The 13,455-nt window shown below is 44.0% G+C and overlaps 1 protein-coding gene across 1 annotated transcript in view; it reads left to right on the top strand.

Annotated features, from left to right (window-relative positions):
* Nucleotides 1-12,199, top strand: part of LOC146866357 (uncharacterized) — a 47,252-nt gene extending 35,053 nt beyond the window's left edge. The window contains exons 6-7 of the mRNA XM_085640503.1: nucleotides 7,163-7,178; nucleotides 12,141-12,199. Of these exons, the coding sequence (XP_085496629.1) occupies nucleotides 7,163-7,178; nucleotides 12,141-12,199 (75 nt within the window). The remainder of the gene's footprint in view (nucleotides 1-7,162; nucleotides 7,179-12,140) is intronic.
* The last annotated feature ends 1,256 nt before the right edge of the window (nucleotides 12,200-13,455 follow it).

Below are 13,455 nucleotides of genomic sequence, written 5' to 3'. Positions count from 1 at the left end.
CATAATTGGCTTAGAGTGGCACACAAGATTTTATAATTCCTAACGAGCATCATGAATAACATCACTGTCAAGATCACATATCACTTCACCATTGACCTCTCTAATGAAGTCAGCATTTTAAATGCAATTGTTTGTGTGTACTACTACTGACAGAAACTAGATTCTAATGGAAAGAATAAATAGATGATAAAGACTTACGCAGTTACATTCACTAGCAATACACAGCCTCATACATGTTATTGGTAGCCGAAAGGTTGCAGTACCATCATCAATATACAGAAGTCCTTGAAATTAATAATATAGAAACAAGATCACATTTCACTAGAGGACACGTTATGTGGATAACAGTAATCATTTGCAGATTCAGTGATGATATTGATGATGTCATTGGTGATCCTCCCCCACTGATGTTTGTACTGGATGGAAGAGGACTAGGTTGCCGGCGACTATTCCAGCCTCCCAATGTGATTGGGAGGGTTTTATACATAGCCTGAAAAACTATTAGCTATTCGGTCATTCCTTATTCAGGAAAAACAACAGTTGGAGGACTGTCTGATATACCTACAGAGACAGGCCGTAGCTGTAGGGTTCCAATGGCAGAGCCAATGGGGATACTGCCATTGGAAACATAATGGTCCTCCCAGCTTGCAATAAGATGGGCAGGTCATCAGTTTGGGGGTCTGGTTTCTCTGCCACACTTGTGGCAGAGCTTCTGCCTCTGTAACAGGCTAAAACTGCCTAACCAGATATTTAATTATTTACTGCGAGAAATCATATCACTTTTTGTGATTGTCCTTCGATTTGTTCTTGTCTGCCTTTGCTGGCTGTAGTAGTGCATCTGTTCATCTGTTCTGCCCTGCCAAAAAAAAGATGCACTTTGCATTGGATTATACTATTAACTTCCCTGTAATGTCACAGTAAATGGTGCAGAAAATGTACCCAAGCCATGTATGTGGGCTACAGTGTGTATTTACACTACCCACATGAATAGTAAAAATATACAACTGCCAGGAGCACCACTGTGCTCTGCATGAGAAGTAATTTATAGAGATTGCAGTAAGCATGGAAAAGAGAACTACCTTGGCCTTGTAACAAAACCTACTTTATTTATAAAAAGAAGTCACCCCTAAACAATTCCTTGGAAGTCCACAGTTCAAGGTGCCGAATATATAAAAAGTAGCAAACTATATATTTCAAATTGGTGCCCTTACAGTGTCAAAATGTGATTAGCATATGTATTTTCCATCTTAACTAGAAGAAAATGCCAGAAAACTCATCCAAGCTTGATTTCCACTTGCATTTCAGAATCTGATTTAATGGTGAAATCAGGCTTTTGATAGATTTAGTGGAAAAGTAACTTTATACAAATACTTTATGGTGCATGTGCAAGTTTCGCCAACCATCGCACCCCCAGAGATGCAAAACACATTCTTGGTTGGTGGAGTTAATGATCATACTCACAAGACTCTGTGACCTCTGAGACCAGGAAGAACAGGGTGGTGCTAAGTATTGGACACTAAGCATGTATTAGTAATCTGATGAGTGTAGAACAACTGGCAAAACAAAAGTAATGCTAATCCCAAATGGGGCTGACAGGATCTGCCTTCTTGCATTTCTAGAGCCCTCCTACATCCTTTGGCCATTACAAGAAGGAAGATCTCCTTTGACCCTGTCATATGGTATAAGAGCTCATCTAACTAGAGGAGCAGCTAGGGAGCTGAAGAGAGGCCTGTCTGATGGCAGAAGGATGTTGTCATTTTGAAACAGGAGCTCCTGTGTCATTTTACCTTAAGGTGAAGAGAAAGTGTTGCAATAGGAGCTTGGTTTTGGGTGAGAAATTAGCCACGATTGGTATGGAAACTGTTGCATGGCTAAACACTTATAAGGTCCCAAAGGCGAGACCTATTGGCTATGCCAATGCTTGTTCTAGGTGTTTGTGGCCTTACAACCTAAAATGAAATCACATCTCCCGCTTATCCAGTTTTGATAATCTTGGAATAATTGTGTTCCGTACATATTTTCGTTTTTTTCTAAGTTGGGTTGGGAAATGTATTGTGTTGTGTTCTTTTCTTTACAATTGTTTTTACTTCTTGATCTTAACACAGACCTCCCATAGGAAAGCCTGCTGCTTGTGCCATACCTACCAGGGACGGAGCAAAGATTTTCTTTTTATTGTCTTAGCCTAACCAGATTACGTTTTCTAACTTCATAGGGTTCACTCCCTCCCAACTTAAGGGGTCATTACGATGGCAGACGGACTTCAGTCCATCCGCCATCATATTGTCTTTGGAACTGCACGCCTACAAGGCAGCAGTCCCACAGGGCAGATTACGATGGGACCGCCACTGTAGAGGTCGCATTGCCCATGTTTTGTTTTGCACTCTGCAGACAAAACAGACACCCCACACAAATCCCTGCACTACGTGGCAGGCACCATGCGGTGCCTACCACATGGTGTAGGGATATGTATGAAAGGCCCAATAGGTCCCCCAGTGCCTATGTCCCTGGCCCAGAGGGTTAAGGGGCCCGCTAAGGGCCCCCAAATCCGTTTCCGTCTGCCGTTTTGCAGCGGGTTTGACTGCCATAGAACGACCGGCAAAAAGGGATATTGTAATCCCTACGGCGGTGCTTGACAGGCACCACCGCCATTCTGAGACTACAGGGAGGTCGGAGTTTCCAACCGCCACCCATCCAGAAGCCATTATAATATGGTAGACGGAGATTACTGTTCCGATGGCAGGGAGGCTGACAACCTGTTGGTGGCAGTCTCTCCGCCATCGTAATCAGGCCCCTAGTAAACTAATTCCTGACATTTTCTATAAACCTTAACGTGGAAGCATATTTACTATAATAAAAATAACCGAGTCACGCAAGGATTTTGGTGTTCCGGAATAAATCGCACCTTGCTGGTGGAGCAATGTATTCTTTGGCACTGCCTAGTAGTGTCACTACTGTTCCACCCTTACCTCACTTTATGAAAAATTAGTCCTAACATTTTTCATACAGTCCTTCTGCCATTCTAAGTGCTAAAGTTTCGTTCTAAATCATCGATTTTCCTCATTATGGGCCATATGTAGGAAGCCCAATACCGGTCGGTAACGGACGATTTTCGGTAAAAATCCAGTTACCGACCGGTATTTAGGCTTTTGGTATGTAGGGGGCACATTTCAGGATTCGGTAATTTACCGAATCGGTAAAATTACCGAATCGGTAATTTTACAGATTCGGTAAATACCGAATCCTGAAATGAGATGTAGGGGGAGTGTGTGGGTGTTTTGGGGATTCGTTATTTACCACCAACTAAAAGTTGGTGGTAAATGACGAATGGCTTTGAAAAAGCATTTTTTTGCACTTAGAAGTGTGCAATGTGGCAGACATACATGCCCTTAGGGCATGTATGTGTGCCACATGTGCACACATGCAGGAATCAGGGGTGCAACAGGGTGTCACTGTGACACCCTGCCACCCTTGATTGTGCTCCCCCCATTACCGAATCGGTATTTACCGATTCGGTAATGGTAACTGGCTTCCCATTGATTCCTATGGGCCTCCTGGCCCATAGGAATCAATGGGAAGCCAGTTACCGTTACCGAATCGGTAAATACCAATTCTAAAATACCGACCAATTCCGAATCGGTAAATATTACCGATGGATTACCTACATAGCATTTACCACTTCATAAATACCGAATCGGTAAAATTCGGTATTTATGAAGTGGTAAATGTTAGGCCACCTACATATGGCCCTGAGTAACATAAGTTTACTACATTCTGCAGGAAATAGCATGAGTTTATTTACATTTTACGATGATTCAGTTCCGTATGTCTGCCACAGGCAGTGGCGTATCTTGGGTGGGCATTGTTTTTGGGGGCGGCGAAGGTGAGCAAGTCATGTTTGTTGACTGACACCCCCCCCCAGAACAAATTGTCCGTCAGCCGCCACCCACCCTCCCCCCGAACAAGTCATCCATCGGTCGCCCCCGCTCATACCTGCACCGGGCGGCAAACTTAGGGTCTGCCCCGGGTGGCAGTACATCTAGCTACACCACTGACCACAGGACTGCCTGTTTTGTTGAAATGTATTTTGTGGGCACTTTCCTTTCATTAGACACTCGAATGCAACACTGATCAAAGGGCCTGCATCACGTTTTTAAAAATGAATCATTTTACAGCGATGTATTTTACAAATTTCCAAATATTTGGGAATGAAAAGCAATAGGTTTTATAGATTTTACAAGCAGTGGCAAAGAAAAACTAATAAAATATCCCAATACTTTAAGACCTGACTTAGCAGCCAGGAGCAAGTTATTCCTGTGCAACAGGATATCACGTGGGTGTGTTTTATATAAGTGTGTGCCTTGTCCCTACTGCTGATCCCAGAGCCCATCTAGCCCTGGAAGAGGTCCCTGTCCTCTCGTCCCCAACAGCCTCGACTGGGCTATCAGGCAATCAGGAGTGCCTCATGGGATGGTCCGGCAGGTCAGTGAGTGTTGGCCGTTTGAAGTTTGTTTTATGGTTTGATGGGCCAGGTTCTTACTATTAATTTCCCTATCATTGATTGACACACACATTGCCTGCAGCCTGCACACATGCATGAAGTCTCCACTACCTTGCAAGCCACCTACACAGATTGTCTTTACAAGTTCAAAACTGCCCCTATTTAGACATGTAGGCCACTTTTCTTTTAGCTATTTGGCTCGCTAATTAATGTGGCCATTATTATTTTGGTTCCTTGGCCTATTTTGTGACCCAGTCCCCCACCAACCATAGAGTATTTCTCTGAAATCCATATGACCAGTCCAGGGGAGCCTTCTCCAACATTATGCTAATGTCACTTCATTTATTGTGACAAGTTCTCATTTAAAAAGTTAGGTTTGCAGAAGAAGCAAGACCAGGCAACTATTTTTAGGAGGTGAAGCAGCCACCTGCTCTTTCGCCCCTGTCACAACTTGCATTGAATTTGCTTTTACCGCTGAGAAACCCTGGCAGGCACTGTGAATCTGAACTGCTGCGAACGCGTGTTCCTTCTCTCAGAGTCGTCCCTTTGAAGTCTCCTTCCAGACGAAGCCGCGGAGAAGGCGAACAGTCTATTTTATTTCGAGGCTGAGGTGTCCTTTGCCTGTTTTGTCAAATCCTCTGACTCGATACGAAAAAAAACGAAGTTTAACATCAAATGCACCAAACCGAAACCAATGCCCCTGGATACCTAACTATTTTGAAACCTGTCGAAAGAAAAAATATAGAAAAAAAGATTTTCAGAGAACTCAGCGCTTATTAAATGTATGTGCCTTACTAGTGTCAAAGTGTGCAGACAGTAATGGGCTTCCATTAAATGTGGGGAAATGCCCATACTTTATAGAAGATGAGGGATTTTTCTAACACAGTTAAAAGGTAGTGATACCTTAACTGACACAAAATGTTGGTAGAGAAATAATACTTTTTTTCATTCCACTAGCAAACATCTTTTTTTCAGGATATCATCTATTTTTTTGCTGCTGCAAGCTTTCAAGAGACACAGGGGCATATTATCAACAAACGGCGTTAAAATTGATACTATGCCCTTGAGAATTCCCATAGAAGCCCATGTTCTGGTGACAACATGGGCTTCTATGGGAATTCTCTGCGGCATATTATCAAGCCCATTATCTCCGCTTTAGCAGCAGTTTTTCTGCCGCTAAAGCGGCGATAATTTTAACGCTGTGCTTGATTATATGCCCCACAGGTCGCATCCGCAGGCATGTATGACACAAATGTTGTACCTCTTGCCGCAGTACCTAACTGGTGTCTATTTGGATTTTATAGGAATGAGAAAGGTAAAATGAATAATTGCATGTTTCTTCGACACTGTCAGAACCCCTTTCAGAGGACCAGGGGACAAGCAGGGGTTAATGGGCACATTAGTAGGGGTTGTAGCCTTTTACTTGCGTTGCCCCCTGTCTCGACCTACTATGGTCTTGAGAAAATAGGACAAGGTTTACCCCTTCAGCACTTAACTCTCTGTGGTAGCATGTATCGAGCAGTCCTGAGCTCTTCAGTGGAGGTAGGTGTAAGGCATACACAGGCACAAGACTCAAAATAACACACAGTAACCTCAAAAGATGATTGTCCAGTTGAACACTGGCTTTGGTGATAAAAGTAATATTCAATATAAACACAGAAACCAAAAAACCATACACTAACAAAATATCCTCAGTCTTTTAAGGTTGACATTCTAGTATCATCCTGGGCAGTATTACTTTGTCCATCTTTCCCTTCTAGTGAATCTGATTATTCCTCATTCAATAATGGAGGCAAATTTCAGATGTGGCCCACACTATTTATCATGTAACAAAGTCTGAGTTTGGCTTTGAGAGTGAACTTTAGCAGCGCTATGCACTTAGTGCATGCAAGTGCCCAGGAGGCTTGGCAGCCAAGAACAGTCTTACTTGACCCAATGTCAGCCGGCGAAAGCCGGAGGACTGGGGCGCATCTTCAAGGGTTCTGGAGGACCGGACCCTCTTGCAGCCTTTTCCTGATGATGCATCAAGCTGACACAGTCTCCAGACAGCCCGTGAAGGATGTCTTCTCTGCTGCTCCCTCGACTATTGGTAAGTGTTACCATCGTAGTGGTCTTCAAGGGCAGGCCCCTCATGGCTGATTATCCCCTGGCTGGGATCCTCTTGACACACTGCTCCATGGCAACGGCCCTAACTTCCCAATAGTAACCTGCTGCACACGCGGGTGGTTGACGTCACACAGCAAGAATGACAACCCTAACTTCATGGTGGCAGCCATCTGTCCTATGGGGGTTCTCGACTTCCATGAGATGAGGCGAACAGCCAACACTCTTGCAACAGTCCCAATTTGACTGGACATCTCACACTTTGCTCAATGGTATTTCCCACGGGGGTTTTTCGCTCACTGCTATTTTGCTAGCTGGTATCTACTAACAGGGTCATATCTGGGGCTCTCTCCGTCTCAACTACATTACATAATAGAGGGCTAGGTCATGGCACGAACACGTTCTGTGTTTGCGCATGACCAAAAATCAATATCAAGGGACCAGATATACGTGCAGCTTCATTTTTAACTGAAATGCTACTTTTTCTGTGATATTCAATATAAAGGAGGTGATCACTGCAATTGGGATCAGTGATGATAAATATGTTTACATGTGTCTTAGGAACAAGATGAGGCAGGTAAGTCTATTCCAGTGCGGGGCAGTTCTTTTCAAATCTCATAATGGAGAGTGTGTGGAATGGTTTAAGCTTTGTTAATGAGACAATAAGCTTCTGTTTCTGTTTAAATCAATTTCCAGTGCCCCACATAATTGAATTTTTTTTAAATCAACCAGTATGGGGAGTGGCTTGACCACCAAAAATGGCCACTTAGTGGAGTAGCTCCCAGCACAGCACCGACCCCGATACATCCACTGGGCCTGGGGCATTCTCGTGAAGCTGTTTGCTGCTCTGCCACTGCTGACCTCTCGGAGAGCCAGAGACTCTGAAGAAGACGGCGCCCGGCCCAGAGCACTGAGCCGGTACCTACGTGTTGTGCGGCCTTCCAGCATGGCTCCCTAACTGGGGCCTTGTAAGTCCCACAGTGGCTGCTGCATATGCTGGGCTGGCTTCTTGAGTTAAGGAGGACCCAGGTCAGTTGGGTGGTTGAGCCCCGGCACTTCCCGCAGCCCAGACTCTGAGTAGGCATGACATCAGGTGCGGCTGGCCGTCACTTGAAAGAACTACATGGCCTGTGCGGCCTAGTGGTTCCTTGGTCCTTACGTCCACGGGACGTAGACTAAAACAGGCCAGGCCGGCGAGGTGGCAGAAGTTGTACTGTCCCGGGCCCCTGGAATTCAGATGCAAAGGCCCACAAGAGCCGGGGATCTGCAGAAGTTGATGCTGAGGCCTGTGAAAGCCGGCTTGGGTGGCCTTCTGCGGCCCTGTGCTCCCACACTAGATAGAGAAGGGGCTGTGGACACCGAGCCGGGCCGGCCTAAACGACTGCATCGATTTATGTGGGGGCCTCATGTTGCAGGGAGAGGGGTATGCTGAGTTTTACGGGGCATGTCTAACTTTGATGCTGGAGGCACTGGGCCCTGGGCCTGACTGGAATCCTTTCCCATTGCAATGCGGACCAACAGGGGCCACCCACTGGGATTTTTCAGACCCTGGTGTGTCCGCCGCTGGATCTGAGGAAGCATACGAACTTCTACGGGATCTGCATTCCGGCTCTCTCTCTGCTGCACTGGTTGCCACGCACTGTGGCACACTGGTACTGCTCGTGCCCCTATTTCTCCGCGACATGCAGGCACTAGGTGAGGCAGATCTCTGACACCTGTTACTTTGTGGGCACTTTGTGATCTCTTCCTTCTGGAAGTGGGCACCATACCAGAATGAGGTCTCGGGCGGCCTATGGGAGGATGAAAGGGGCAGAGGGGGCATCACACTGCCCCTCGCCCGGTCCCTGATGGGGACCAGCATGCTCCGCCCCTGGGTGGTCCAGAAACCCCCATCTGATGGATTTTGACTCTGAGCCCCGGCAGGCTATGAGTTTGGTAGGGTAGCCACCAGCCCCGGTAAGTTGTACATGATACTGACCACTATTGCAAAGTCCAGAGTGGCTTTCAAAACTATATTCGACTTGTTTACAAATCATCTTGTGATCTTTTGGAAAAATCAACACTAGTTGTCCAAAATTGTTACTGCGAACTCACAGGCACTAGGAGAGCTGTGGCCGCCTGTCCAGGCTGTAGCTGCACAGACCCGGGATATTGCAGAGACACTGCAAATTGCTCAATGGAAACTGGATGATGCTGAAGCCTGCTGCAGGTGCTACACTATCCGTTTTATAGGCCTACCAGAGTGTGCGTAAGGTGCGAACCCAGTGCAATTCATGGAATTATGGATCAAGCAGGAAGAAGCTCCCACCACAATGTCACCTTACTTTGAGATCAAATGAGCACACAGGGTGCCAGCCCGAAGCCCCCCCCCCACCCGGAGCACTCTCTCAACCCATGGTGGTAAAGGTTTTGAACTACCGTGACCGGTATACATTGTTGACCACAGCCTTCGATAAAGGCACAGTCTGGTTTTGGAAATGCAAAGGAGATGTTTTTCCCGGATTACACTTTGGCTGTCCAGTGCAGAAGGCTTGTTTTCTACAGGTTAAAATACGGCTGCACAAGATGGGTCTCAGATATGCTCTTTTTTCCCCTGCTAAATTACAGATCTCCAATGGCCTTATTTTCTTTTTTTTTCTCACCGCCAAGGGAGGCCTGGAACAGGGTTGAGTTTCACTCAGACTGACCCCGTAGCCGTCGCCATCGCCGCCCATGACATGGCAGAGGATATTCCACATCCCCAACACAGTTCAATGGCTGTGCCGCTGCTGCTCAAAAGGGGGGACACCTACTCCGAGGAATGTATGACGTTACAATGCATACATTTAGAATGCATGCCTTTACAACACAGTTTTTACATCACAACATCCTTTACAATGCATTCTTTTACATCGCATGCCATTACATCGCATTTTCAGAAACTACCTTTACAACGCATTCCATTACATTGCATTATACCTTTGCAACGCATACCATTACAATGCATACCTTTACATCACATTTAAGGTAAGTGTTGGATAGTATAGGAGTAATAATTACTATTCTAACTCCAAGTGAGTGTAACAGTAGGGTAGTGTTGGATAGTGTAGGGGTACAAATTACTATTCTAACTCCCAGTGAGTGCAACAGTAGGGTAAGAGTTGGATAGTGTAAGGGTACTATGCGTTGTAATGGTATGCATTGTAATGACCTGCGATGTAATGCCTGCGTTGTAGTGACATGCGCTGTAATGACATGCGTTGTAGTGACATGCGATGTTGTGATGTAATGACTGCTATGTAAAGGTAGTGCGATGTAATGACTGCGGTGTAAAGGTTGTTTCCCACTACTGAGCAGTGGCGAAAGGAGCAACTTAGCACGGCTGTGGCCGCTGATTCCCTTCAGGTGCTCTCCCTGACACCTTGACTCCTGACATCTGTCTCGGCTGCCTCTGGTGATGACAAGCCCTCCGAAGCCTCTGACTACCATTCCTCCAGTGTTCACGGCTCAATCCATAGAAGCCTTCGAGTAATCCTGTGACCAGTAGGGCCTTGGCTGGAGCAGCACCGAGGCAGCCTTCTCCTTTGCTGAACACGTTGCTGTCAGGTCTGGTGCTTCAAAATGTGAACTCAAGGTAACACTCCTCTTAACTCTTTTTGCTCAAGACTAGGATCCCCGGCCTACTCATGGCCATTGTCTCACCTACGGCTGGGGACTGGGGGCAGAATGTCTCCATCCATGTCTACCTGTATTTTCTCTGATAGTGGTTCCGCTTGGGAATTATAATGGTTCTTTTTTTTTTTTTTTAGTCCTCATTTGTCAATATCCAAGACCATATCAGAAAAGGGGTCAATTTTTACTGGGACAGGGATAACCGGTCTCTCCATAAGGAGGAGATGTTATAAACATCCCGGGTCTTTAAGAATGATATCCTCCCTGTCCAGTAAAAAAAAACTGTGTTTCAAAATTAAATTCAAGATAATAAATGTATATCAAGTTGAAAGGCTGAGATGTATCCTATTTCTATAAGCTTCTAACCATATGTCCCATAATTCCCCCATTTTTTTTCTTACTTAACTTAGTATAGCTCGATCAAGAGTTGCCACCCTTTGTACTGAGTGGATTCATTCAACCTCTGTGGGGGAACATGGAAGTATCCATTTGATACACAATTCCCTTCTTGACAACAGAATTGGGACAAAAATATTTTTTTTTGAGTTTTAAGTAAAATTGCCATTATCTGCCACTCCTGTTAAAACCCCAAAAATGACAATATCCAAGCTCACCTTTAGTTCTTGACCTAAGACTTCTGATACAATCTTACCCACTTTATCCCAGAAGGCCTGGATCGAGAGACACTGCCAGAACATATGTGCATTGTTCGCATTTTCTTCACCACATTTGGACCATTTTCTTACTGACCGGCTTCCCATCTTCGATAACCTCCGAGCTGTCCAGTATGCCTTATGGACAGTGAAGAGATGTTTTTTTCTTAGTGGGGCAGATCTCACATAGCGCCATAAATAAGCTATAGATACTGCCATAATAATTCATGATCCTTATCCAGCAGTTCCCTCTTCCAGCTTTCCATCAACGAATTCTGAGCCCCTTCTTCTGCTTGAATGAACTGCCGATACCACTCTGCGATTTCTTTTCGTAGCTTAGGGTGTAGATTTATCCTAGATTCAGCCTCAAAGTTCCCTTACCCTTTTTGTCCAGTGTATTTGCCCAGCTGGCTAATTGATAGTATTTAAATTTGGAGACAGAGTTACTGGAAACCTCGGACAATCTCTGCCATGAAATTAATTTAGAGTTTTCCAGGAGTTGACCCCAGTAGTTAATCCCACTCTCTCGTAGCGGGGTTGCCAATGAGTCCAAAAGACAGGCCGGGGTGCCCGGAGAGTCTCAAATAGGAGTGGAATCACAGTAGTATGGTATTTGCAAAGTAAGTCTTATGTAGTACCAAATCTTGGCTGCATTCTGAAGGATTTTTAGTTTGACTTTTTTTTTTTTTTTAGAGTCGCCAAATTTGAAGAGAAAAAATTCTGATTGAACTTGCGGGTCCCTTTACAAGAGCCTTTAAATAAGGGGCTAAGCTGGAGCTATCCTTTAAAAACTGACAAAAGTTCTTTAGGTTGAAGGCTCAGTAGTATTGGTATAAATCTGGGGTGGATATACCACCTTGCTCTTTCTTCTTGATATCATTTCTTTAGGGCGATTTTGGGACATTTATTTCCCCAGATGAAACTGGTGAACTCTCCTTGTATTTTTTTAAACCATGCTTTGTTAAATTCTTGCGGAATGGTGTTAAAAAGAAAGGAAAACTTTGGGAGCACCGACATCTTTAAAAGATTTGATCAGCCAAGAAAAGACAATGGCAGCGGTCCCCAAGCCTGCAGTTGTTTTCTAACTTATACAACTAATTTTTCAAAATTTATCTGAGCTAGTTTTTCCAGATTATGACCGATTTGTACTCCCAGGTATTTTATTTCTTGCCTTATCAAGTTACCACAGTATTGTGTATTACATTGCATCAATTCTGTTTTTTGTTGATTTACAGAATATCCAGATACGCTTCCAAATGATCTAATGTTTCCCAAAAAGCTGAGAGAGAGTTGATGAGATCACCTGTAAAGATCATGAGATCATCGGCGTATAGACCAATTTTTTTTTACCATCCTTTACAAATAAAAGGTTGGATATTTTGGTTTACCCTTAATTTACAAGCCAAGGGCTCGATGTAAATATTGAAAAGGATGGGGGAGAGGGGACAACCCTGTCTAGACCCTCTATCAATTTTTATAAATTTAGAAAGATTCCCGTTTACTAACACCTTTGCCAATGGATTTTTATACACTGCTTTAATTGCTGTTAAAAACCTTTCTCCAAGGTTAAGGCGTTCTATCATTTTATACAAAAATGCCCAGCTAACCTTGTCGAAAGCTTTAGCGGCGTCTAGCGTCATCACTGTAAGGGGATTCCCACACACCTTCGCAAGATCTATGGTCGCGATTAATTCATGAGTTAACTCATAGAGTTGCCTCCCTCTTATAAAACCTTTGTGGTCAGTATGAATTAAGGATCCTATCACCTTATCCAATCTTTTTGTTAAAACCTGAGTAAAAATGTTGTAGTCACTGTTAAGGAGAGAAATTGGCCTATATGATTCACAAGCCCTCTGATTTTTATTTGGTTTTAAAAGTATAGTTATAGTGGCCATATCCCAAGACGACGAGAGATTCTGTCTATCCAAAAAAACAGAGTTAAACAACTGTAGTAATATTGGGTCAAGTTCCTCTTTAAGCAAAATATAGATCTCATTTGGGAGAGCATCCGGACCCGCGGCTTTCCCCTTTTTTAAGCCCCTAACGGTAAAAAGAATTTCTTCAAGCCTAAAAGGACTATTTAGTTTCTCTTTTTCCAGTCCTTGCAAAGAGGGAAGATCGATGTCTTGAAGAAAGTCTTCGATTTTTTTATCATCAACTTTAGAGCTTTCTTTATAGAGGTCTTGAAAAAAATAAACAAATGCATCCTCAATCTCTTCTTCATTGGAGATTATATCGCCAGAGGTTTGACATCTAAGGTCCCTAATTTGATTTCTTGTCTGGTTAGTTTTTGCTTTCCATGCTAGCAATTTACCACACCCCTCTCCATAATCGTGATTCGACAATTTGCTAGCTTCCCATTTTTTCCTTATAATTGCCTCAAGATAATCGGCTAACTCCAATTTTGCAGCTTGCAAATTATTCTTTAATTGTACCATATTTAAATTTCCTGCATTTTGTTCAATTTCTGCTTGAAAACTTTGGATTATATTTTCCAGTTTATTTATCTCAACCTTAACTTTTTTGATGTGCTCAATCGATAGGGACGTT

This window comes from Triturus cristatus, chromosome 2_1 (assembly GCF_964204655.1).
Source record: "Triturus cristatus chromosome 2_1, aTriCri1.1, whole genome shotgun sequence".
NCBI lineage: Eukaryota > Metazoa > Chordata > Amphibia > Caudata > Salamandridae > Triturus > Triturus cristatus.
The sequence above is the reverse complement of the archived record's forward strand: the minus strand, read 5'-3'. Positions and strand labels throughout refer to the sequence as shown.